The sequence below is a fragment of the Barbus barbus genome (genome assembly GCF_936440315.1).
Source record: "Barbus barbus genome assembly, chromosome: 7".
NCBI classification, from domain to species: domain Eukaryota; kingdom Metazoa; phylum Chordata; class Actinopteri; order Cypriniformes; family Cyprinidae; genus Barbus; species Barbus barbus.
In genome coordinates, this window is record NC_136735.1 from 3,123,085 (window position 1) to 3,147,855 (window position 24,771).

Genomic DNA, 24,771 nt, shown 5'->3' on the forward strand with positions numbered 1-24,771 from the left:
TTCATTTTTTTAAAATCCCTTTTCAAGAACTACAACGAACGGCTCGTTTGGACTACAAAGGTGTTTTCCTGTATTTGTGACATCATGAATTGTAAATCCCACCTACTGAAATTTGACTGAATGGTTGGGGGCTGAGGAGCACTGCACGTTTCAAAATCGAAACCCAGTGCGGGTGTTTATTATCACTGTATTTCTGATGGAAACCAACTATTTTCAGAAAATTTTGGATGTCATTTTAATTTCATCTTGCATGTAATGTCTGATAAAGCAGGGAAACCTCGCTCTCTGCCGCTCCAACAGCGCCTCCTGCTGGCAGATAATTTATATGCGGCCATAAATAGTGTAAGTCTGTGGGACTATGGTATAAATAAATTCAACTGTATAACAGTTTCACTGCAATTCACACAATAAACATATTACCGTTGCACTTATCTGTACATAGTCAATGCAGTTATTTTTAAGCTGTTGTTGACATATATCTAAAACGTGATTTAGGCAAAAAAAAAAAACAACACTAACGTTTCCACTTTATTATGTCTTGCAATATCCCTGCGTGCCTCTTGTTCAATAATCTCGAGGTTTGAATTGATATGGCAATATTGACGAACATGCTGGTTTGGCAAGGGGCGGGGCAATACTGAAACGCCGTCTAAGCTGCTGGCCAATCACAACACACAAGGTGGGCCTTCATGAAACCCGGAACTAATCAAGCTGTTTGTGCAAGTAGGGCTCACTGCAGTCCACAACATCCAGGGGGCGTGGTTGGATCCACATCTAGGGGGTGGAGATTGGTAGGTTTAGGGGTGGAGACGGGTAGGTTTAGGTATAGGCAGGTGGGAGGAGTTGGATCTTTCTTTGCTTTGCTTTGTGTTGATTAGATGCAGTTACTCAAAATATAATGACTAATAAAGAGAAATATAAAAACATATGTTTATATTATTTAAAATATCCTTGCTGTTTATCACAGGTTTTAGTTTCCTCATGCAATCACAAATTGTGTTCAGTCAAACAAAATAACATTGCATATGTATACAAAGATTAATACATCTTTGGCATATTAATTTATATAGATTGGTGCAGGTTTTGAACATGCATTTTCTATAAGACTATAAATAGACAGTGACATCTAGAGGACACACTTGCACATGGCAGCTGTTACCATGGTGACCAAATAAGCACATTGCTGATTGATTTCAATAGCTGTGAAATCAAAATTCACTGTTCTTTTTTCTGGAACATTGCAGTAGTTATTATAAAATATTAATCTGTGCACATCTTTTTTTCTAATTGATGTACTCTGGTAATCTATAACCAAAATAACTCTCACACTTCACCTCAGTCAGAGGACAGAAGTTGTGCTTTTTGATCACTTTAGCTTTCCATAGTCCATTCATATCATGTTTGCATACAATATCACGACTTCTTTCACGACTTTATTAAATTTTCTTTTCTAGGTTATGAAGCTTTTAAAATGAGCATTGAGGAGAAAAAAAAGAGCAATAGTTGCTGCATGTGTAAAAGTTTAACGTTAACCAAACTGAGAACAGCTGCATATTCTGCTTTAATTTCACACTTTAGTCTCTGAAATATTCAGTGCTTATTTACATCAAATGCTGACCAAAAACTCAAGGGTTTCTGATGATTTCTTTCAGTCATTTGCAGAACAAAACACTGCACTGTCATTTAAACATCCTTCACTTCGACAGTCTTAAATATACAGCAGAAGAGAACCACAGAAATAACAAAAATGCCAATCATGGAAGCCTGAACCCAAAATCAAAGCATTGAGATTCTCTGCTGTGGCTGGTCAGGCAGTGAGATGATTGACAGCAGCGTATTCACTGTAATCCTGATTATTCCTCAATCTGACACTGACAGGTCAGACTGCTTTCTTCTGGAAATTCACCACGGCGTAATTCAGATCCTCAGCAGATGTGATCAAGATCTGAGAGTCACCAGTGGCTTCCTGAACTGTAGAGTAAACACAGTCAGAAGAAACAGAGGGGTTTGTGGGTAATTGAGCAGTGGCATAAACAGTGTTAGAAGAATCAGAGGGGTTTGTGGGTAATTGAGCAGTGGCATAAACAGTGTTAGAAGAATCAGAGGGGTTTGTGGGTAATTGAGCAGTGGCATAAACAGTGTTAGAAGAATCAGAGGGGTTTGTGGGTAATTGTTTGTGAGTGTCTATTATCTCCTCATAATCACAACCAGTGTGAGAAACCTGCAGAGAGAAGGAGAAATTATTTACAGCTCTGAAGACTTTCATTATGGGAGACTTTAGAGTTTATTCAACATATTATTTTATACGAACCACTTCTTCATGTTTTGCTCCAGTCTGAGATGACGATTTACCGCCTGCCAAAACAAGAGTCTTAAATTAATGACATTATATCACATTTCAGCACTGAAGTCTGTTTTCACACATCATCAAATATCTGTATTTTGCTCATGTCTCGTTGCAGCCTGTAGGTGGCGACAGATTCAAAGTGGGAAAACAGTTGAACATATCTTTGATTTAAACTCAGTATAAAGGAAGTTTCTGCATCTCAAGACATTAAGAAGGAGCTCTACCTCGAGACTGATGCTTCTTACAGAGAAACAGAAATAGGAGGCAAACGATGATCAGAACCAGAAGAACCAGAACCAGAGGAATGACCAGAGATGAACCTGAAAACACAAGAGAAACAATCAGATCAATCAGTCTGATCACTCTGAGCTGAATATCAGATCAGATCAGATTGTTATACCATTCAGTTTGTCCGAAACAGACTTTATGAGCACAGAATCACTCTAATCTGGCTCCATTTAAAAAGAATGTAACCTGAGGTTAAAAATGTGGAAAATATAAAAAAAGAAAGAAATAATTGTTTTCTTGACAGTCTACAAAATGCAAATTTATCTCAATAAATAGGTTTATAATATCAAACTTGATTTTCAATAATTAAGTAATACTACTACTACTACTATTATTGTTATTATTATTACTTTACATATCAACTATTTCAAAGTATTAAATTTCATGACTTATTTGCGAGTTGAAAATTGAATGTTTTAAATGTTTAGTAACATCTCATGGCCACTGGAGGTGTCTGAGCTCCTCCATGAATCACATGTTTGTATCTCAGCACCTGCTGCTGTCAAACTAGATGAAGGTGTATTGGAAACTCTTGTGATCAGTGGAGATGTGACTGATGATGAGGAAGAAGAAACAGATGATGAAGATGATGATGATGATGATGATGATGAAGAAGAAACGGATGATGATGATGATGATGAAGAAACAGATGATGATGATGATGATGATGAAGAAACAGATGATGATGATGATGATGATGGTGATGATGATGTTTCTGGAACATCTGCATATAAAACATGCAAATAATGCATTTCTAAAAGATGTTTATTTTATTTTTTATTTTTTCCCCCCACACTCAGATCTTGAATCACATGTCTCGTGGTAAATATAAGTGTTACTGATGTCATTCACACATTCACTACCCAGAATTCAAGTTTGCTGATACAGAGACACTCAGAAAACACAATCGCGAGCTGTTTGTTTGAGTTTGTGTATCTGAAGCCTGTGGTTTCTGTGTGAATACAACAGTTCATAGCAGGTTACTGGATGAGCATATTTAACTGTAGCTTCTGAACTATAGTACACGACTGGTTAAATGACTCACAGAAGTGCTAAAAACTGCACTAATACTGCATCCAGATGAGCACACTTGATCAAGTTAAAAACTACAGCGATACTGTGTCCAAATGACCAACTAATGCTGCAGCTCCAAACACTGCAGTAACACCAAAACAGAAAACTACAAACTGCTGCTGCTTTCAAACTGAGTCCATATCTGCAGGTACTGGACATTTAAAGAATGAAATAAAGAATAAAACACACAAACACTGTCCAAACTCTGTGTGCAGTTTCTCACTGAGCAGAACAGCGACATTATTCTACACAAAACTGCACTTTTGACTGCAGTCATGAGCAATTATAAGGAAACTTCCTCTTTTTAACTGTGGTTTTGCTCTGTTAAACAGACAGAACATCTAAAATGAACCTTCTGGTAAACCTGTGTGAACAGAATCAGGTATGTTACAAACATCTTTGAACAGTCAGGAAACATGATTCAAGACACTCACTGTATGGCGTATCTTGTCAGTGTGTGCACTTGCTTGGCCATTTGTAGTTGATAAACAGGAAAGTGGGTTCAGCTGAATTGAAATGGTGATTTGTTGGATTGGTATAAAAAAGGTTATTATACCGCGGCAGCGGTCGCGGCAGTCATCGTGTGAAGCCCTCCTAGTGTGAAGACCGAAGAGTGTAAAGACCATCAACTCTACCGTGCGACTCCACCGGGCAGGGACACCGGCAAGGGATAGTAGTATCGCTTTTTATTTGAGTTTTTTTCATTTATATGTTTATTATTGAAATGTTGTTATATGCATGTGTCAATTTTATTTAATTTCTTTATTTTCTTAAATATATGGGTATATAGTATTTATAGAGTTGTGACATTTAGTTTTAGTTACTTTTTCTTATTTGTAAGTCGCTTTGGACAAAAGCGTCTGCTAAATGACAAACGTAAGTAAGTAAGTAAGACACACTGTGATCTGCTGAATGGAAGCTAGCTTTGATTATTAATTGCATTCTGGTGAATATGAGAGAGAAAGTCATCTGTACCTGTAACGCTGAGGAGGACTCGTGTGATGAAGCTCTTGTTTCCTTGATCAGACTGAACTCCACACCAGTATTCAGCTGAATGTTGTCGAGTCACATGACTGATGGTTCCCGTCAGGAGCTGCTGCTCTCTGTCATCATACAGCTGGATCTGTCCCCATCTTCTGCTCTCCTCCACAGACGTCTCTTCAGCACAGAGATCAGATCCAGATCTCCTGCAGACAAACTTCACATCAGCACTGTGGGATTGTGGGTATCTGCAGCTGATGTTCACAGATGCTCCTGCAGCAGCTGATAGACTGATGCTCTTCTCACAACAATCAGCTGTTTGAGAGTCAAATCAAGTTCACATTAAACCACAGATTCATCAGTTCACCACAGAAACAAATGCATGAGTGAATGAAAGCAGCTCACTGTCTCTGATATTCAGGTGAAATTCAGAGAAGAAACTGTATTCTTCAGAAACTCTGACTATAATCTTATATTCTCCAGAATCGATCACATTCAGTTCTCTGATAAACACACGTAAGAGACGAGCAGATCTGTCATCATGAACAGAGAATCGACCGACATGTGTCCATTCTGCTGCTCTGTCTGTGTTTATTAGAGTTAAACACTGATCTGCTCCAGTTTTACAGACGTATTTCTCATGGTTCTTGTACTGTATCTTATATTTGTAGTTTATAATGATGTTTCCTCCTGAATATCCTCTCACAGCACTGATCTTTTGACCTGCTGAACACAAACTCATGATGATGATGTTCTTGATGAAGAATTGCACTTCATCTTCTTTCATTGACACAGTGAGAGACCCCCCCCCCACACACACACACACACTCACACACACACACACACACACACACACACTCACACACACACGATCTCTCCCTCTTTATCACTGTGTTCATATATTTATAACATATTTAAAACATCTGTTTGCTTACTCATTTTCAGTGTAAATCCTATACTGTGAGATAAAATGTTTTATTGGATCACATGTGGCCTACGAGCTGCAGCAATTACAGTCAGTGTTGAGCAGAGGCGTCATGTATGAAGGTAAATTGACGTCATAAAGATTTGCTCCCGAACTAAATGAAGATAAATGTCTTGGCGAGTGATGTGTTTCTTTGAACCAATCAGATTAGAGTAAATGGAGAGTCAGCGAGAGCCTCATTTGATTGGCTACAAGGTGGCCCCGTCCTCCCCCTCATGCTTGCAAATCTCAGTTAGTGAGAGAATCGTGCCAAAACTGTGAGTGCAGAGAAAAGAAAGACGGAGCTGTACATATCGGATTATTTCAGGAACTTTTTGCCCTACATACACAACAAGTCATTTAGACATTTGACAGTCTGTATTTTTACACATACAGATTGATTTTACGCAGTCAATCCGTTTTGCCGTTCTTTAAACTGTTGTTCTCGCTTGCAAATCACTGTTCACAGGCTTGCAGTGCTTTTGACCGTATTTTGGCGGAAAAACCGTGCCAAAAGTGTAAGCGTGGAAAAATGAAAGTCATAAGAATGCAGATCATATTTATTTTGCGCTAGCATGAAGCTGCAGTTTCACAATACATGAATTACACTTACAAGTAACAGTAAAATGCTGCAAATCATTTTTTCTTGCGCTTGAAACGCGATTTACACCTTTGCAAAGCTTCTCTTGCGCATGCAAATTTAATTTACGCTTACCGTCTTATGTACTCTTCCACAACTCTTACCCTGCGCATGCAAATCTTTATGACGTCAATTTACCTTCATAGTCATGCACTCATTATTTTTGACAAGTACTCCAGAGTGCAGTCTGGACGATGGGGCGGGGCGACATATTGGGCGGGGCTACACGTGTCGCTCTGACCAATATGTCTGCCCACCCCCAATTTCATTGGTTTATAACACGGCAAGCCTTATTGGTGTAGACCCGAGCATGCGCATTCCTTTGTGTACAATTTTGTAAAATTGATTTGGACATACTACAGAAATATGTGCTAACTCTAGAATCATAGGCTTTAATTATTATCTGTTTAGTAACCATAGTAATTTTAGTCAGATGAAGTCATTATTTAAAAATAAACTTTTGATGACAGCACCTCCGGGTTCTTCAGGTTGTAGCGCTTCATTCATATTTCCTTGAGGATCGGAAGGCCACGGATCAGCACTGATCAGGGATTTTATACGCAAATGGTGATAATTTACTGTATTTTAGACATGGACAAACACGAATATAATTTCTTATATAACGCGAATATGTTTTAAATTATATGTTTTAAAGCACAACCGTTTTTTTTTTTCTTTTTTATAGAGATGAGTTAGCCTATGTTGCTCAATGCGTCACAAACTTGTAGGATATAAAGTGCAAATAAATATTTTCATGAGAAACTCAATGTTTCCTTGTTTATATCTCAATAAAATATTTGAACATATATCGATTCTCTTACAGTTTTTTAAAATTTCCTATCTCATAGTAAATAAGTGTCCGTGACATCAAATATTAAAAATCCGATAATTTCTGTATCCACACCCTCATTGTGTGTGTGTGCGTGTTAATCTGTGGACGGGATGAGTTTAGATTCGGTTATTAACACTCGATCATTGTAGCCATATAGACCTGCGTAAATATCAAATATTAAATAACTCGGCGCTGTGAATCTGTGCAAAAGGTGCGTGAGCACTTTTAATAAAAGACCTTCTCTGTGATTAATATTTTTATTTATTTATTAAAGACTATATAGCTACTAAAAATCTAACATCTGTAGGCCTAATATAGTTCAGTGATTGGTTCTTTTTAAAGGATTGAACCACACAACCAGTAATTTAATTTGTGCATATAGTCTATATATAAAAGTATAAATAAAAATGTTTAAATACGCACAAAAGCACATTAATAATAATATTTGCTGTAGGTCAGATTTAATAACAGCTCTTTTAGTAAACAAAAACATTTAGGCATATATGCAAATAAATAAATAAATGAGTGTGTGTTTCAGCAAGGTTTTTATTCCCATTATCCACACATCATACCCCAGTTCACGCTGATGGGCTATTTGGTATTATTGTCTTATTTGTCACCGCAGTGTTGTTCTTTAAATTAAAACCATTTGCGGGTTTGTCCTATGTCTTCCTGAACTACAATGAATGAAGTTTGTGCTTATCCATCGATCCTAAAATAAAGAATATAGGCTACATGTAAATATTAATTATACAAAACAGCTAAATCTCAAACAGTGGATCATTTTGATCAGCATCGCCCAGCTAAAACTGCTCAATGTTTAAGTATGTCTGCTTCGTGTACTGTGAAAAGTGCAATAATATATGAGTTAATTTAACGTGCCATTACGACTATATCATGGCCACGAATTAAGAATTTGTTCTGAAGACTTAATTCGTGAGCCGCTCATATTAAACTGTTCTGCCCGAATACTCGGAAAATACAAATAAAACACATTTGCTAATTGATTCTAACTAAAATCGCTGTTGTTAGCACTTAATATTTCTGTAGTACAGCCAAACAGCGTCGATCATTCATAAAAACGTATATAAAATAATGATCATGCTCAAGCGTCTACACACCAATAAGCTCCGCTGTATCATAAGCCAATGAAATTGGGGGTGGGCGGAGCGACACGTGTCGCCCCGCCCCTTCGTCCAGACTGCACTCTGGGGCTACTCATTTTTGAAAGCACTTATGCTTTATTTATTTTTTCCTTTTTATTCGACACATTCCCAAACGCATTAACTATATCATGAAATGTCTTGATTCTCACCTTCATAGATTATGTTGATAGTGGGTGAAAATAGTGGCTCAAAGTAACCTAATAATGTAATCAATTAACTATGCATAAAAACCTGTCTGTTTATGGGTGTCATACCATAACATATTATTAATACGACTGACTTCATATTTAATGTGAATTTAACATTGGAAGATAAAGTGAATAAAAACACTGCAAGTTATAGTCTACTAAACATAAAAAAACACTCCCATCAAAATCACTGAAGCTGTTTACACTATGAAATGAATATCTTACAGATTCGTACACATATTTGCACTGTTGTTTAACGAGAGAATTCGCCAGAGAGAGGTATTCAGTCAGCGAGCATTTTAGCGATGACTCATCTGAACGTCTCTGATTGGTCACTGCATTCATAAGCTCAACAGCATCGTGTGTGATTGGTTATAAGCTCAACAGCATCGTGTGTGATTGGTTATAATGCACAGTGCTGTAAACACGCTCTGGCTCAGAGCCAGCGAACAGATTTGTATTTAGCAGATGATGATATGATGCTTTGTTGTTGATTTTCTGGTGTTTTTATTGGATCACATGTACCCTACAAACCACAGTAATTACAGTCAGTGTTGAGTGAGCTGATGTTGTGGAGATCATCACAGGTTTGAGGGTCTCAGTTACTCACCTGTTAAAACGTTCAGCTTCACTTCAGTGTAGGAATCTGTAATGATAGCTCTATCAACAGCACAGTAGTACGTCCCAGAATCCCATTCATTCAGATCTCTGAAGGTCACAGTGAAAACTGCTGCTCTTGTGTCGTCATACAGAGAGAATCTTCCAGAATCAACCCATTTATCTTTCTCTTCAGTCTTGATGAGGTCAGAACACCATCCAGTCTGTAGTGTAGCTGACTTCTTTCCTCTACAAAAATACTTCTCATTGTCTGTATATCTTCTATCATATCTGTATGTGATGCTGACTCCTCCTCCTGAATATCCTGTCACACTGATGGAGCTCAACACACCTACAACAAACCAGCATTAAAACACTTCAATATATTTATATGAGAATGAGGATGAACTTTAACATTCATTTTTTCATCAACTCAACAACATGAACTAAAGTTAAAGTCTCTGTGGTGTTTTAGTGATTTACTGTGAGTTCAGTTTCTCACCAGGAATCATCAGCAGAGAGAAAGTCCAGATGATCTTCATTCTTCTCTCTTATTCAGTGATCTTCTCTGTTGTTAGTAGATCCAGTTCATCTGAAGCTCTCGATGTGTTCAGATGAGTTTGAGTGTTTCTTTCCTGGTTACATGTTTAACAAGAACTGATGAATGTGACAGAGACACCCACTTCCTCTGAGACAGAGAGAGAGAGAGAGAGAAAGAGAGAGAGAGAGAGAGAGAGAGAGAGAGAGAGAGAGAGAGAGAGAGAGAGAGAGAGAGACTTCCTCACACAGTGCAGCAAATATAAACACATCAGAGATGCCTATTTCAAACAAATAGCGCTAGTGTCACCTGAATTCCAGCAAACGAGCAACACAGATAAACTCTCGTATATATTAGCAGCGCTAATATATGTGTACTCCTGCCATCAAAACAGGGACAAAGGCTGGACCCTCTTTACCATTTACACTAACTCTTTGCAATTTACTTAGTCATTTTAGTTATTATTATTATTCTCATTGTGATAAGTTGGACATGTATATGTGTTTATTTTTTCCTCTTTTTTATTTATCTGTATGTTTGTATAATATACTTATTGCTTTGGCAATATTGTGATATGTTACACAGTCATGCTCATTTGAATATAAATATATATTATATATATTATTTTCAATTACCAGCATCATATAAATATCAACTGTCAATAACAGAAGTATTCAGCGGTTGGCGTGGAGATCGTTTATCCTGCAGACATTAAAGGAGACAAAAGAAAAGCCTTTAAACTAACACTGTTACATGGACATCCTGAATCTCTTTATGTTGATATGACATCTCAAGAAAAGAGGACAAACTTGATCTTCTATACAGAGAGGAACCTCATATGGTAAAGAGTTATTAATGAACATTTCCCCTACACTAAGAAGAAGGGAAGCTGTAAAGGAAGTCAGATCTGCATTTTTGAATCAGCTGACGACTCTTCCCATTTCCAAACCATCAATCTGTACAACAGTGGAATGGTCTTAATTTTTAATTCAAGGGAATGAAGCTAGTCTCAAAGCTTCTGAAAAATAATTTCCCCTTTTAAAGCAGACAGTTGAGGAGGAAACACCTTGCAGTGTTAAAGAGGAATAATCTGAAGATGAGAATGAACTGCTGCTCTTCTCTCCAGTCAGCACATCTCCGGTCCCATCTGATGAACCGATGACTGAGCAGGCCACACATGCGTCCAGTTATCTCCGGTGTCTTGCTGAGAAAATGGCTCTTCTAGAGGTGGAGGTGTCAGAATTAAAGCAGCTAATCATGAGCCGCCCAGATGATTTAACCATCAATAATCTTAAAAATGAAATTATGGATTTGCACAACGTCAAAATGTTAATGGCTGAAATGTCAAAAATGAAAGAGGACTCAATACAGAGAGAAAGAAAGTTCACAAAAAAACATCCACGAGTTAAAAGAAAAGCTGAAAGAACAGACTGCCATGTGTTTACAGCCGAAAAACAGAGACAGTGAATCTCCCAGCAACAACTGCACTGAGAGTAGTTCCCAACTCCATCATGAAGTGACGTCCCACAGCTCCAGACACAGTGCGGCCAGGAGCGCACTCACACAGCGCCGCTGTCCCACAGAACACCAGTGACTCAGGCCTCAGTAGTTCTTCTGATGGACTCAATAGGAAAGAACATTGAACCCAAGAAACTCTTCCCCAGACAGCGGCTTCTAGCACTCCAATGCAGAAACACAAAACGTGTTCATGAACTGCTCACTAGTGATGATCTCAGGGACTGATTGAGGGTGAAGTTGTGGCCTAATGGTTAGAGAGTCAGACTTGTAACCCAAAGGTTGCGGGTTCGAGTCTCAGGACTGGCAGGGATTGTTGGTGGGGGAGTGAATAACCATTCCCCAGTTCACGTGTACTGGTCTCCATCTTTCTCCCACGGCTCGACGTCCCACCCTCTGTGATTGATAAGATGAACGAAGAGGTCTGTCACTCCTGTTCCAATTTGCACAAAGTGCACTTAGTCCATCATAGTCCTATAAAACCATGGCACCTGTATGACGGGCTCCACCTGAGTCAGGATTTTTGCCAAAACTATCAAAGATGTTGCCCTTGGACGCTTCCCCCCAACCGGCTATAAGGGAGCAAAAAGAAATGTGAGAACGCCACCGTTTGAGCCATCTAGACCTTCATCTCGCTCAAGACCACAAGACCTTCACAAACAACCCAGACAGCCGTACACTGAAGGCCCGTCCCAGCAGAGACCAAGCTACGGCCAGGTACTATCACAGCAGACACCCTCAGCAACAGCGGCTCAGTGAAGTGACATTCAGCCAAGTATGAGTGACCCATACTCGGAATTCGTGCTCTGCATTTAACCCATAACGTGCACACACACAGCAGTGAACACACACACCGTGAACACACACATTTAGGCGCCCGGGGAGCAGTTGGGGGTTCGGTGCCTTGCACCTCAGTCGTGGTATTGAGGGTGGAGAGAGCGCTGTACATTCACTCCCCCCACCTACAATTCCTGCCGGCCGGGGACTCGAACCCGCAACCTTTGGATTACAAGTCCGACTCTCTAACCATTAGGCCACGACTTCCCCCCTTTCCATTTCAGGAACTTTCCATTAGTGATGTGGGAGAAATTAAACGACTGCTAGGCCTTCTCTGCAACAAAACACTCAAATGAAATCTACAATGATTGATTACAACACAACAACAATCGATAATAAAAATAATCGCAATGATAATAATCATTGTGATTATTTTTATTGATTGTTGTTATTATTTTTACTATTATTATTTTTAGTCATTATTTACAATTATTTATTTTAATCAATTTGACTACCTTTTTACTTGCTCTATTATTACTATTACTTTGTTGTTTTGTTTTATATTAATATTTATTTTATTTACAAAAAGTTGTTTTGTTTTGGGTTTTTTGGGGTTCAAGCAGGTGTTCGTCACTAATGCTCAATCAGTTCTAGATTAATCACTTAATTATCTAATGAACTGCAGTGCTGCTTCGGTCTTATTTTTAACACTCTGTAGTATGCATACTGAGCTGTGTTCATTTCATTGTTTCATCTGGGCTGACCCATCTGGGGCCCTCATGGAAACCGAGGACAAAACTGGCTGGCTCCAGTTAGATAGGTCAGGTGCCACCCATCTGGGCCCCACATAAGTTTGCCACCTGGGATGGTGTCAGATCTGACTAACAAAGCACTCAATATCTGGCTGACTATCTGGTCTCAGTCAGGAATATAACTCACAGACATTTACTGATGAAGTACAGACTGAGTGACCACCAGCTGGCCATAGAAAGAGGACCACATGCCAATAAAGCAATATGAATTGAGAGAGAGAGAGAGAGAGGGAGAGAGAGAGAGAGAGAGAGAGGGGGAGAACGTTAATACAGAGAAAAGTGAAACTATTACTTAACATTTCACATGCAGCTGCAACTCATTATAAAAAGCATCATACAGAGAATATAAAAGAATTATTCTATCATTTCAAAATCTTATTTCTCAGAATGATAACATTTAATGCTTTTAATTGTTTTAAGAGTAAGTCTTTTTTGAGTGCATCCAGAGGTGGATAGTCCAGGGGTCAGAAAGTAAAAGTCCTGCCATATGTTTATTCCACCCCTGAACTCAGCAGCTGATTTCACCAGAGGAGGAACCAAGACATTCCTTTCAAGTTACAAGCAAGTCTCAAGTCAAATCCCAAGTCCTCAAAGAGTTAAAGTTAATGATATAATTGACTAATTAAATGACGATTGTGCATTAGTGATGAACACCTGCTGTTATTGAGAATTACAGAGGATCAGATGTTGATGTTTTATTGGTTAAAATGATGCCACCATCATGGAGATCAGTGTTTGCTTTAGTTGGGCTCTTGACCCTTGACTTCTGTCTTCGATCTCTCTCTGTAACAATGCATGTGGTGCTGTAAAGCAGAGAGATCAGTGCTCTACAGTGATCAAATAGTTTCTATGTGTTGATTCGATTTTATATGAACTAACTTTTGTTTTCTTTATATGTTTAGATTTTGCATAATCAGCCCTGAGACACTGCAGCATGCAAGCAAAGGGTTGATCTAGTGATTACAGTATACATATAACACATCTAAAAAAAAATGACCATATGAATCTCAACAATGGTGACAATCAACAAAATGCTTCCTGCTGTGATACATGAAAAACTCCCATCATGCAATAAAGTATGATTAATTGTCACCACTGAGGATCGTATGATAAATATCTAAATCTCATTATCTTTAATTTTTTGAGGACTTTGGATTTGACTTGTGACTTGAAAGGAATGTCTTGGTTCCTCCTCTGGTGAAATCAGCTGCTGAGTTCATGGATGGAATAAATATATGGCAGGACTTTTACTTTCTGACCCCTGGACTATCCACCTCTGAGTGCATCACATTGATTTTAGAGCCAAACATGCAAACAGCAGCAGCTCTCATTAAACTGAGGCATCATGTATCTTTTGCTGTGTGCTGATTTATAGTATATGATTTATTCTTTTTTATTTTAGAGATTGTGATCACTAATAGATTCTCCAGATACTATACAGAATATAAACATATGTGGTCAAGCTGCCAACAAACAAACAAATTAATTAATAAAATGAATGAATGAATGAAATACATCTTAAAACTCTGGAACCTGACAGTATAAGTGGATTATTTGTTCAGTCTGTCGGAGCTCCACATGATAACATTGACTCAATCAATGCTGTGAGTTTATTATTATCTGTCTGGCAGTGTTTACAACTTGTCAGAAAACAGTATTTTGTGATTGTGTTTATTACACCAGTGACAAATAAAATACAGACTAAAAGACAGAGATCACTGTAAGTAAGAGTCGTTAAAAGAGTTATTTTTATTTGCATATCACTTTCCACATCCAATGCGGTTTCAAAACAGCTTTAAAGAAAATCACACATTAATGTCTAAAGCCTGAAAAACACAAGTGACAGACTGTGGAAAGCAAGAAAACAACAACAAAAACTACTTAATATGTTTATGCATCAGAAGAAACAATCGGACTCATCTGGAGGAAATGGTTTTCCTCTGACATTACAGTCAAGGTTAATTTGCTAAACATGATCTGTTCACACAGTACGAGTGTCATTATGATCAGTGTTTGTTTCAGACGCTGAATACTGAACATCTCAGACTCCTTTAAATGAATCAGTTCCTGACACACATTCTCTGCTGTGGAGACTCCACTGATGAAGATGATGGTGAAGATGATAATGATGAAGATGATGGTGATGATGATGATGGTGGTGATGATGATGATGATGATGATGTTGTTGTTGTTTCAGGAACATCTGCATATGAAAAAAAAAAAAAAAAAATTCTAAAGGTTGTTTTTCACACACAGATCTTGACATCTCATGGTAAATATAAGTGTTACTGATGTCATTCATACACTCTCTACCCAGAATTCATGTTTGCTGATATAGAAACACCCTGTTTGTTTGCGTTTGTGTATCTGAAGCCTGTGGTTTCTCAGTGAATAAAACAGTTCATAGCACGTTACAGGATGAGCATCTTTAACTGCAGCTTCTTCGCTACAGTAGGCTACAATAGGGGTGTAAGAAAATATCGATACACGTGAGTATCGCGATATTTTGTTTGGCGATACTGTATCGATTCTCAAAAACAGAATATGATATTTTAAAACATCAAAGTGTTCATGGCAGTATGCGTTTCGTTTCGAGTTCATATCCTGACCGCTAGATATCAGTCTTCATCTCTGAACTTAAACAGTGACAGGAAATACTAGCATCAGGGCACTCCACTAATGTTAGCGTTAATATAGCTCGCTGCCAGTAATGAAGGATGAAAGAATTGTTCCAGCTCTCGTTTCGATGTACAAAGCTGAAGTGTGGCGCCATTTGGGCTTTTGTGGTAATGTCTGCGCAGGGACCGCGGCGTGAGTGCAACCTCGGTTCCGCCGCTTGCCGCGTCCCGTGTTGAAGAGTCTTTGAGCGGGGCGCGTCGGGCGGTAGTGTCGCTGCAGTTGGGGCAGTGCTCGCGTCGCGTCTCGGCGATTCCACGCGGGACATAAATACAAACTGAAAAACCTGTGAAGGTTCTGAGAATGTTCAACATCTGTATTTATTTTATTGTTTTACATTGTTTTGTTTTCTTTAGGAATCCTGCAAGCACTTTATTTTTCATTGATATTAAATGTTATGATATTGTATGTTACAATTGTAAACTTAAACTGTGAACCTTTAAAGCAGGGTCTAAAAATATATAGCTATGTTTTTTTTTTTTTTTATAAATTACATTTTATACATAAATTTAACTAAAGAATCCTGCAAGCACTATAATTGCCCCCCCTTGACTCGTACTGAATAAAAAGTGGTTCAATAATGTTAAATGTTATAGGGACTGATTATTGCAAATGCAGATCCCAGTGTGTTCTGGTTAAACAATTTTTATTTATTTATTTATTGCTAAGGTGTGTTCTTAATGACAGCTTTCCTAAATATATATCCTATTCCTAAAATAAGAAATATCCCAATATATCGCCTTGCTTACAGTATCGCAATGTATCGCAATATATCGTATCACAACCCCTGTTTCATGATACGTATCGTATCGCCAGATTCTTGCCAATACACAGCCCTACAGTACAAGACTGGTGAAATGTGCTAAAAACTGCACCAATACTGTATCCAGATGAGCATACTTGATCAAGTTAAACAACTACAGCGATACTGTGTCTAAATGACCAACTAATGGTGCAACACCAAACACTGTAGAAATATGCAATTACCACATGCAGAACAAAACTTCACGTCCTGCTTTTACACACTGCTGTAACTTATATAGCTTATAATACAGTATATAAATAATAAAAACAGCTATTTGCAATACTGACATGGACAATATAAGTTGGGATAGGAGTATGAAATGAAATAACTATATATAACAATATTTAGAAGTAATTTAAAGGTGGGGTAAGTGATTTCTGGTAGCCAATGTTGACATTTCAAATCACCAAATCAAACACACCCCTACCCCAAAAGGGTCTTGCCCCTATTTTGATAGCTCCACCCCACACATACGTACGGCAATGATTAGTTCTGTGAAATAACACAAAACCAATGTTACTTATCAAGAAGAAACAAAGCAACCTCGGCATCTGATCAGGCCTTCCTGCTCCTTGAGTTCTCTCCAGCGCTGGAAAGCTGATCCGATATTTACACGGGTCCTTCTTCATACCTTATCGTAACACCGTGTCTACACCAGACGCGAGCAGCGCGACACAATACTATAGAACTCATTATAATCAGTGATGCTGCCTACACTGGATGGGACACGACAAATCCCTGACAGTAAACTGATCCCGCTTTCTATTTATGACATATTGACACAAATTTCAAATGATTTTCAATGGTTGCGTCGTCTCGTCCAGTGTAGACAGACCTGATGCGTCTGGTGTAGACATGGTGTAAGCCTTCTTTTGTTCCAAGACATTTTCCTATTTTGTTTTTTTTATCCGTCACCTCTATCTTTCTGTCATCGCTCGGCTCGGCTAACGTCCGTCCTGTGCACTGAGCGCTCTCTCCTCGAAACGCCCCTTACTGCTGATTGACTACAAGTTTGTTTTGGTACTGGCCCTACTCAGTTTTCTGAAGCGTTTTTGAAAAAATGCATACCTTTAAAGACTGAAATGAAGAATAAAACACACAAACACTGTCCTCTGCTTTACTCTGTGAGCAGTTTCTCATTGAGCAGAACAGCAACATTATTCCACACAAAACTGCCCTTTTACCTGCAGAGACTTCATTAATCAATGTTTTATTTTAAGGAAATGTCCTCTTTTTAACTGTGGATTGTGGTTTTGCTCTGTTAAAACACACAGAACATCTAAAATTAACCTTCTGGTAAACCTGTATGAACAGAACCTGGTCTCTTACAAACATCACTGATCAGTTTCTTTGAACAGTCAGGAAACATGATTCAAGACACACTGTGATCTGCTGAATGGAAGCTAGCTTTGATTATTAATTGCATTCTGATGAATATGAGTGAGAAAGCCATCTGTACCTGTAACGCTGAGGAGGACTCGTGTGATGAAGCTCTTGTGTCCTTGATCAGACTGAACTCCACACCAGTATTCAGCTGAATGTTGTCGAGTCACATGACTGATGGTTCCCGTCAGGAGCTGCTGCTCTCTGTCATCATACAGCTGGATCTGTCCCTCAGCGCTCCATCTTCTGCTCTCCTCCACAGACGTCTCTTCAGCACAGAGATCAGATCCAGATCTCCTGCAGACAAACTTCACATCAGCACTGTGGGATTGTGGGTATCTGCAGCTGATGTTCACAGATGCTCCTGCAGCAGCTGATAGACTGATGCTCTTCTCACAACAATCAGCTGTTTGAGAGTCAAATCAAGTTCACATTAAACCACAGATTCATCAGTTCACCACAGAAACAAATGCATGAGTGAATGAAAGCAGCTCACTGTCTGTGATGTTCAGGTGAAACTCAGAGAAGAAACTGTATTCTTCAGAAACTCTGACTATAATCTTATATTCTCCAGAATCGATAACATTCAGTTCTCTGATAAACACACGTAAGAGACGAGCAGATCTGTCATCATGAACAGAGAATCGACCGACATGTGTCCATTCTGCTGCTCTGTCTGTGTTTATTAGAGTTAAACACTGATCTGCTCCAGTTTTACAGACATATTTCTCATGGTTCTTGTACTGTATCTTATATTTGTAGTTTATAATGACGTTTCCTCCTGAATATCCTCTCATAGCACTGATCTTTTGACCTGCTGAACACAAACTCAGATATCAGTGTGAGGATGATGATAATGTTTTTTTTATGAAGAATGACATCTTCTTTCATTGACACAGTGAGACCCACCCACCCACACACACACAATCTCTCCCTCTTTATCACGGTGTTCATGTATTTGCTCCTTAGCTTTTAATTAGTACTTAATCAAAACATCTGATTGCATACACATTTTATAAGTGAAAATGCTGTACTGGAAGATAAAATATATTATATTTGCCTTGGTTTTTGATTTTCTGGTGTTTTTATTACTTTTAGTAATTTAGCAGACTCTTTTATCCAAAGTGACTTACAAATAAGAAAAAAGTAACTAAAACAAAGTCAAAATTCTGTAAATACTATATCCACACATTTAAGAAAACAAAGAAATTAAATAAAATTGACAAATGCATACAACAACATTTCAATACTAAACATTTAAATGAAAACAAAAAAATAAGCTAAAAACAATATTAAAACAACAAAAGGTATGAGTATAATAATGCTTCTAACATAACACTAAGCCAAACACCAAAAAACAACTACATGTGTATGTACAGCCACACACATATACATACATATACAAATTAATTATATATTTATATATTATTTAATTTCCATATAGTATGAACTAAAATAACTAAAATTAAATAAAACTAAAAGTGAATAAACAACCTATACAGACACTGACACTGAGCCAAGCACTAAAAACTGAAACAGAAGTGTAACAAGTTGTAGGAAAGAGGAAGAATAAAACAAAAGCGATACTTATATCCAAACAAGTAAAGCAAGTACCCTACAAACCACAGTAATAACAGTCAGTGTTGAGTGAGCTGATGTTGTGGAGATCATCACAGGTTTGAGGGTCTCAGTTACTCACCTGTTAAAACGTTCAGCTCCACTTCAGTGAAGAAATCTGTAATGATAGCTCTCTCAACTGCACAGTAGTACGTCCCAGAATCCCATTCATTCAGATCTCTGAAGGTCACAGTGAAAACTGCTGCTCTTGTGTCGTCATACAGAGAGAATCTCCCAGAATCAACCCATTTATCTTTCTCTTTAGTCTTGATGAGGTCAGAACACCATCCAGTCTGTAGTGTAGCTGACTTCTTTCCTCTACAAAAATACTTCTCATTGTCTGTATATCTTCTATCATATCTGTATGTGATGCTGACTCCTCCTCCTGAATATCCTGTCACACTGATGGAGCTCAACACACCTACAACAAACCAGCATTAAAACACTTTAATATATTTATATGAGAATGAGGATGAACTTTAACATTCATTTTTTCATCAACTCAACAACATGAACTAAAGTTAAAGTCTCTGTGGTGTTTTAGTGATTTACTGTGAGTTCAGTTTCTCACCAGGAATCATCAGCAGAGAGAAAGTCCAGATGATCTTCATTCTTCTCTCTTATTCAGTGATCTTCTCTGTTGTTAGTAGATCCAGTTCTTCTGAAGCTCTCGATGTGTTCAGCTGAGTTTGAGTGTTTCTTTCCTGGTCACACGTTTAACATGAACTGATGAATGTGACAGACACCCACTTCCTCCAAGTACACCCGGCTGCAGCCTGCAGATCGAGGCGGGGCTGCACCTGGGGCGGGGCTGCACGTGTCGCCCCGCCCACAATGCTTCTCATTGGTTAGTGGCAAAGTAATGACGTCGACGCCGCGGTAAACAGGAAATGCGGTTGAAACATAATTGGTAGCAATACATAATTATATAAAACAAACCTGTGAACCCGTTAATTACTTATACCTGGTAAATTTATATAGTATTAAACAATACATTGTAAATTTGTTAATCTTTGGAAAACATTTCATTTTATGTACATTTCCAAGCAAGAATCCAATTACTGCTTTTGACTTCATTGCAGTCGCAATGTCAACAAATATAGTTTATTTACAACTTAAGTTTAAGTTATTTCTATTCATGTGTATTGGTCATTTACCACTTACAAGTTATTTATGGTCGTTTTTTATTTTAATTTCAGTATATGCTTTACTGTTACATGTATTATTAACATTTAAATAAAAGTTAAATATTCTCAGCAAGTGTCATGCCTTAAGATGTTATTAAAATTAATGGTAACACTTTACAATAAGGTTCATTAAACAGTAATGTATTAACTAACATGAACTATAACCATGAGCAATACAATTGTTATTGTATTTACTAATCTTTGTTTACATTAGTTATTGAAAATACTGTTGTTTATTGTTTGTTCATGTTAGTTAACTGTATAAGTGCAGTTCATTATTAGTTCATGTTAACTAATGAACCATATTGTTACCAAATTAATAATTTATGGATTTACTTGATAATGAAAATCTTATGGTAAAAATATCAGCATTGTTTGTATATGAATAACATGCCAAGACAATTATTTATTTAGGTATGAAACGGTTTAATTCTGATAAAGAAAGGTGAAATTTGTACATTTGTATATAACACATCTTTTTGTACATATAAATGTCTGGTTAAACATGAACACCCTTTACACACTTTCTTCCTTTATTACTTAATCTCCTTTAATCATTAAACCTTCCTTCTTAATACACTTTACTGGCACATGAAACAGCAGTCTGGGTCCTCTATGCTGTCGTAGCATCCTCTCAGGTAACCACGCTTCCCATTACCTTTAAAACCTGAGCAGGATTTGAACAAGGTTTTACAGGTGTTACACTCTTTATTTTCAAAAGGCACCCGCAATTCAGCCTTTGATGTTTCACTCCATTTTCCCCAGTTCACAACACCTGTATCCAAAAACACACACAAAACAGAACTCTTTCATATGCACATCTAAGATTATGTTAGCCATGCCAGTGCTTTAGAAAAAGCAAGAAGCAAGATTACTTAAAGTCAACCTTATACTCATGAGGCCTTATGGACCGAGGAAGACTGGGGCTGCGTCTGCTGGACCGAGGAAGACTGGGGCTGCGTCTGCTGGACCGAGGAAGACTGAGGCTGCGTCTGCGGCATCTGCTGGACCGAGGAGGACTGAGGCGGCCTCTGCTGGACCGAGGAGGACTGAGGCGGCCTCTGCTGGACCGAGGAGGACTGAGGCGGCCTCTGCTGGACCGAGGAGGACTGAGGCTGCGTCTGCGGCATCTGCTGGACCGAGGAGGACTGAGGCTGCGTCTGCTGGACCGAGGAGGACTGAGGCGGCGTCTGCTGGGCCGAGGAAGACCGAGGCTGGGTTGGTGGTGAAGCATGGGTGGCAATGTGCTTCAGCAAATTTGCCCGAGTTATTACAGTCGCTGAACAATAGCAGCAGTGAAAGTGGGACTTTGCCCGACATTTTAAAATGGTGAAATCTGAAAGGGCAAACAAAAGAAAATAAGTTTGTTGAAAATTGCCTAAATTTAACCTTCACTTGTTTGCATTTTGCTCTGGACAGTGGACAGTCGCAAGACAGAATTTTCATCAGCACCATCCATGTGCAAGCACATTTATTTGTGATTTCAGCAACAAAGACCCATGGTCAATGCGCGCAATGCAGAAAATTAAGTTTACCTGAACCTTAAAATTAAATATTCTTCTACAAATTCACAAGCAATTAAATCCGAAGCATGCACAGTGCATTGCTGGCTGGTTCAGCACCATATTATACTTTAAATAAAGTGAGATAAGCAAAAGACAGTTAAACTCACCATGATGTTGAACTGCCCACTGAAAGTGATTTTTGAGTTTTGCCACTGTATTTATTTTTAAGGGGCTTATTTTGGGAACACTATATCAAATTCATAATCCCACTAAAACCACACACTAACTTTCTAATGCTGCCTTCAAGTGCTCTCGTAAATATTGCACATGAACGCCCTCCCATTCCAAAACCTTAATGGGATGAGCTCGTAATTACAACTTCAATAGTGAGAATTATAAAATTTCCGATAGAACGTGAAGGCAGCATTATGCCATGCTTTTGGGAAACGCAGACCTGGTTATTTAAAAGCAGACCTTTACACCTTGCGTGACATGGCTGAGTGAGTAAAGTTATGCGATTTTATTTTGAAACTACTTTACATTTCCTTTTAACAACACACTAAACGGCACTTCAGAATTAAAAATTGTAATTAAACAAATTAGACAAGAGACGTAGCTCGCCTGTACTCACCATGCAGCCAAGAAGAACGTAAATGAAAAACCGCTAGAATCGACGTAATGACTTGACGCCACTAACCAATGAGAACCCTTGTAGGTGGGACGAGATGTGCAGCCCCGCCCCAGTTGCAGCTCCGCCTCGATCTACGTCATTACTTTGCCACTAACCAATGAGAAGCATTGTGGGCGGGGCGACACGTGCAGCCCCGCCCCAGGTGCAGCCCCGCCTCAATCTGCAGGCTGCAGCCGGGTGCTTCTCACTTCCTCTGAGAGAGAGAGAGAGAGAGAGAGAGAGAGAGAGAGAGAGAGAGAGAGAGAGAGAGAGAGAGAGAGAGAGAGAGAGAGCTTTACCCTCTACTAATGCACATTGAGAAACGAGCCATCAAATTTTGGAAACACTTAAAAATGAGCGACCCCAACTCTTATCATTTTAAAGCCCTTAAAAACCATGAAGTGAACCCTGAAAAAAGTCCCCTAATTCAGATGGTCCTGAAGCTGCAAACACAGACTAACATGACTAACATCCAGCAGCAGGACACTCAAATAATCAGCCACAACATTTGGCCCAACCAAATTATAAAAGAACAAAAAGAAAATTATCTAACCTATTGGAAAGAAACAACAGAAAAACAAAGTAAACTTGAATGTTATTTGGCCCTAAATAGAGATTACACAACTGCAGAATATCTGAGTACAGTGAAAGACTGTAAACTAAGAAGACAGATGACGAGGTACAGACTGAGCGGTCATACTCTGACTATAGAGACGGGCAGATATCGACAGCACTGGCTGCCCAGAGAGAGCCGCATCTGTCCATACTGTACTCATGGAGAAGTGGAGACAGAGCAACACTTCCTCACCAGCTGTCCTAACTATCAACACATTAGAGAGGCATTTTATCCCAAATTTGAAACACTTTACCCTGACTTCAAAATGTTAAACAAGAAAACACAACTTCAGTATTTATTAGGTGAAAAACAAGATTGTATCTCACTAGCAGCAAGATACATTGATGCCTGTCACAAAAAGAGGGAGGAGTCAACAAATCAGTGATGCGCCCACACACACACACACACACACACACACACACACACACACACACTCACACACTTTTAAACTGTTCACAGAATTCTAGAATTAATTTGTTCTATTTTGTTTAATTATATATACACATGCATGTATTTTTTTATTTTTATTTTTTTATTAATTTTATTTATTTATTTTTTTATTTATTTTTTTACATACTTGTTTTATATTTAATGTAAACACTATGCTTTGGCAATACATTGTAACAATTGTCATGCCAATAAAGCACATATTGAATTGAATTGAATTGAATTGAATTGAATTGAGAGAGAGAGAGAGAGAGAGAGAGAGAGAGAGAGAGAGAGAGAGAGAGAGAGAAGTTTCACACGACACTACAGATGCAACTCATTATACAAAAAAAAAATAAACCAGAGATTTTGACATAATTATTCTATCATCTCATATTCTTATTTCTTAGAGTGATAACATTTAATGTGTTTAACTGTTTTTAGAGTGTTAAAGTGTTTCTTGAATGCATCGCATTGATGGTTTTAGGACAGCGACACCTGGTGGACAGACTTGTAAACAGCAGCGGTTTTCACTGAGGTGCCGTTCATCTTTAACTGTGTGCTGATTATATAATGATTCCTACCTTCGAAGGAAGCTCTCACGTGCGGGGGAAATATTATGCTACATGTTGCTCAATACAGTACAGGGCCTATACATGAAGACTTTAATGGCAATCAAAAACCTCATTGCCATTAAAGTGAAATTACTGAACCTGATTATAGGAGCTTTATTTAAAACATGCTCATACAAATAAATAAAATAATCATACTTAGAAGTTTTTGCATCTGAAATCTTCACATGTATTTCAGCGTGTCACTGATCTGCAGTTATTGTATCTAAACTTCATTTTACTGCAAATCTCCAGTTGTACTTCACTGTCCTGCAGTTATCTTACAGTTGTATGCACTGCAGCTATATTTTGTAAAGGAAATTGATTATTTGTTCAGTCTGTCGGAGCTCCACATAATAACAGTGACTGAATCGATGGTGTGAGTCTATGATTATCTGTCTGGCAGTGTTTGATACTGTTCTGAAAACAGTATACTTTTATATTTACAATCACGGTATTTTGTGATTGTGTTTATATGACGCTAGCATTGCATAAAATACACACTTCAATTAAAAAAAAAAAAAAAAAGAGAGAGTTTTACCTTAGATTGAATTCA

At 38.2% G+C, this 24,771-nt stretch overlaps 2 protein-coding genes across 3 annotated transcripts; both read right to left on the minus strand.

The window, feature by feature from the left end:
- Positions 1-1,414: 1,414 nt before the first annotated feature.
- Positions 1,415-9,619, minus strand: LOC306872270 (uncharacterized protein; the record flags this gene model as incomplete). The annotated part of the gene is made up of 8 exons (XM_079420768.1): positions 1,415-2,221; positions 2,312-2,355; positions 2,572-2,667; positions 3,129-3,359; positions 4,685-5,005; positions 5,096-5,413; positions 9,091-9,429; positions 9,580-9,619. 8 exons carry the CDS (start codon positions 9,617-9,619, stop codon positions 1,880-1,882), a joined length of 1,731 nt encoding a protein of 576 aa, XP_079276894.1. The 3' UTR covers positions 1,415-1,879.
- Positions 9,620-14,439: 4,820 nt separating this feature from the next.
- On the minus strand, positions 14,440-19,928 carry LOC306872119 (polymeric immunoglobulin receptor-like). 2 transcript variants are annotated; one of them, XM_079420525.1, is made up of 5 exons: positions 19,772-19,928; positions 19,283-19,621; positions 18,080-18,397; positions 17,660-17,989; positions 14,440-14,922 (listed from the first exon to the last, which is right to left on the minus strand). In XM_079420525.1, the coding sequence occupies exons 1-5, from the start codon at positions 19,809-19,811 to the stop codon at positions 14,780-14,782; spliced, it is 1,170 nt and encodes a 389-aa protein (XP_079276651.1). In that variant the 5' UTR covers positions 19,812-19,928; the 3' UTR covers positions 14,440-14,779. The 2 variants fall into 2 exon arrangements, with proteins under 2 accessions (XP_079276651.1, XP_079276652.1); XM_079420526.1 differs by lacking the exon at positions 18,080-18,397 and having other exon boundaries at positions 14,446-14,922.
- Between the last annotated feature and the right edge of the window lie 4,843 nt (positions 19,929-24,771).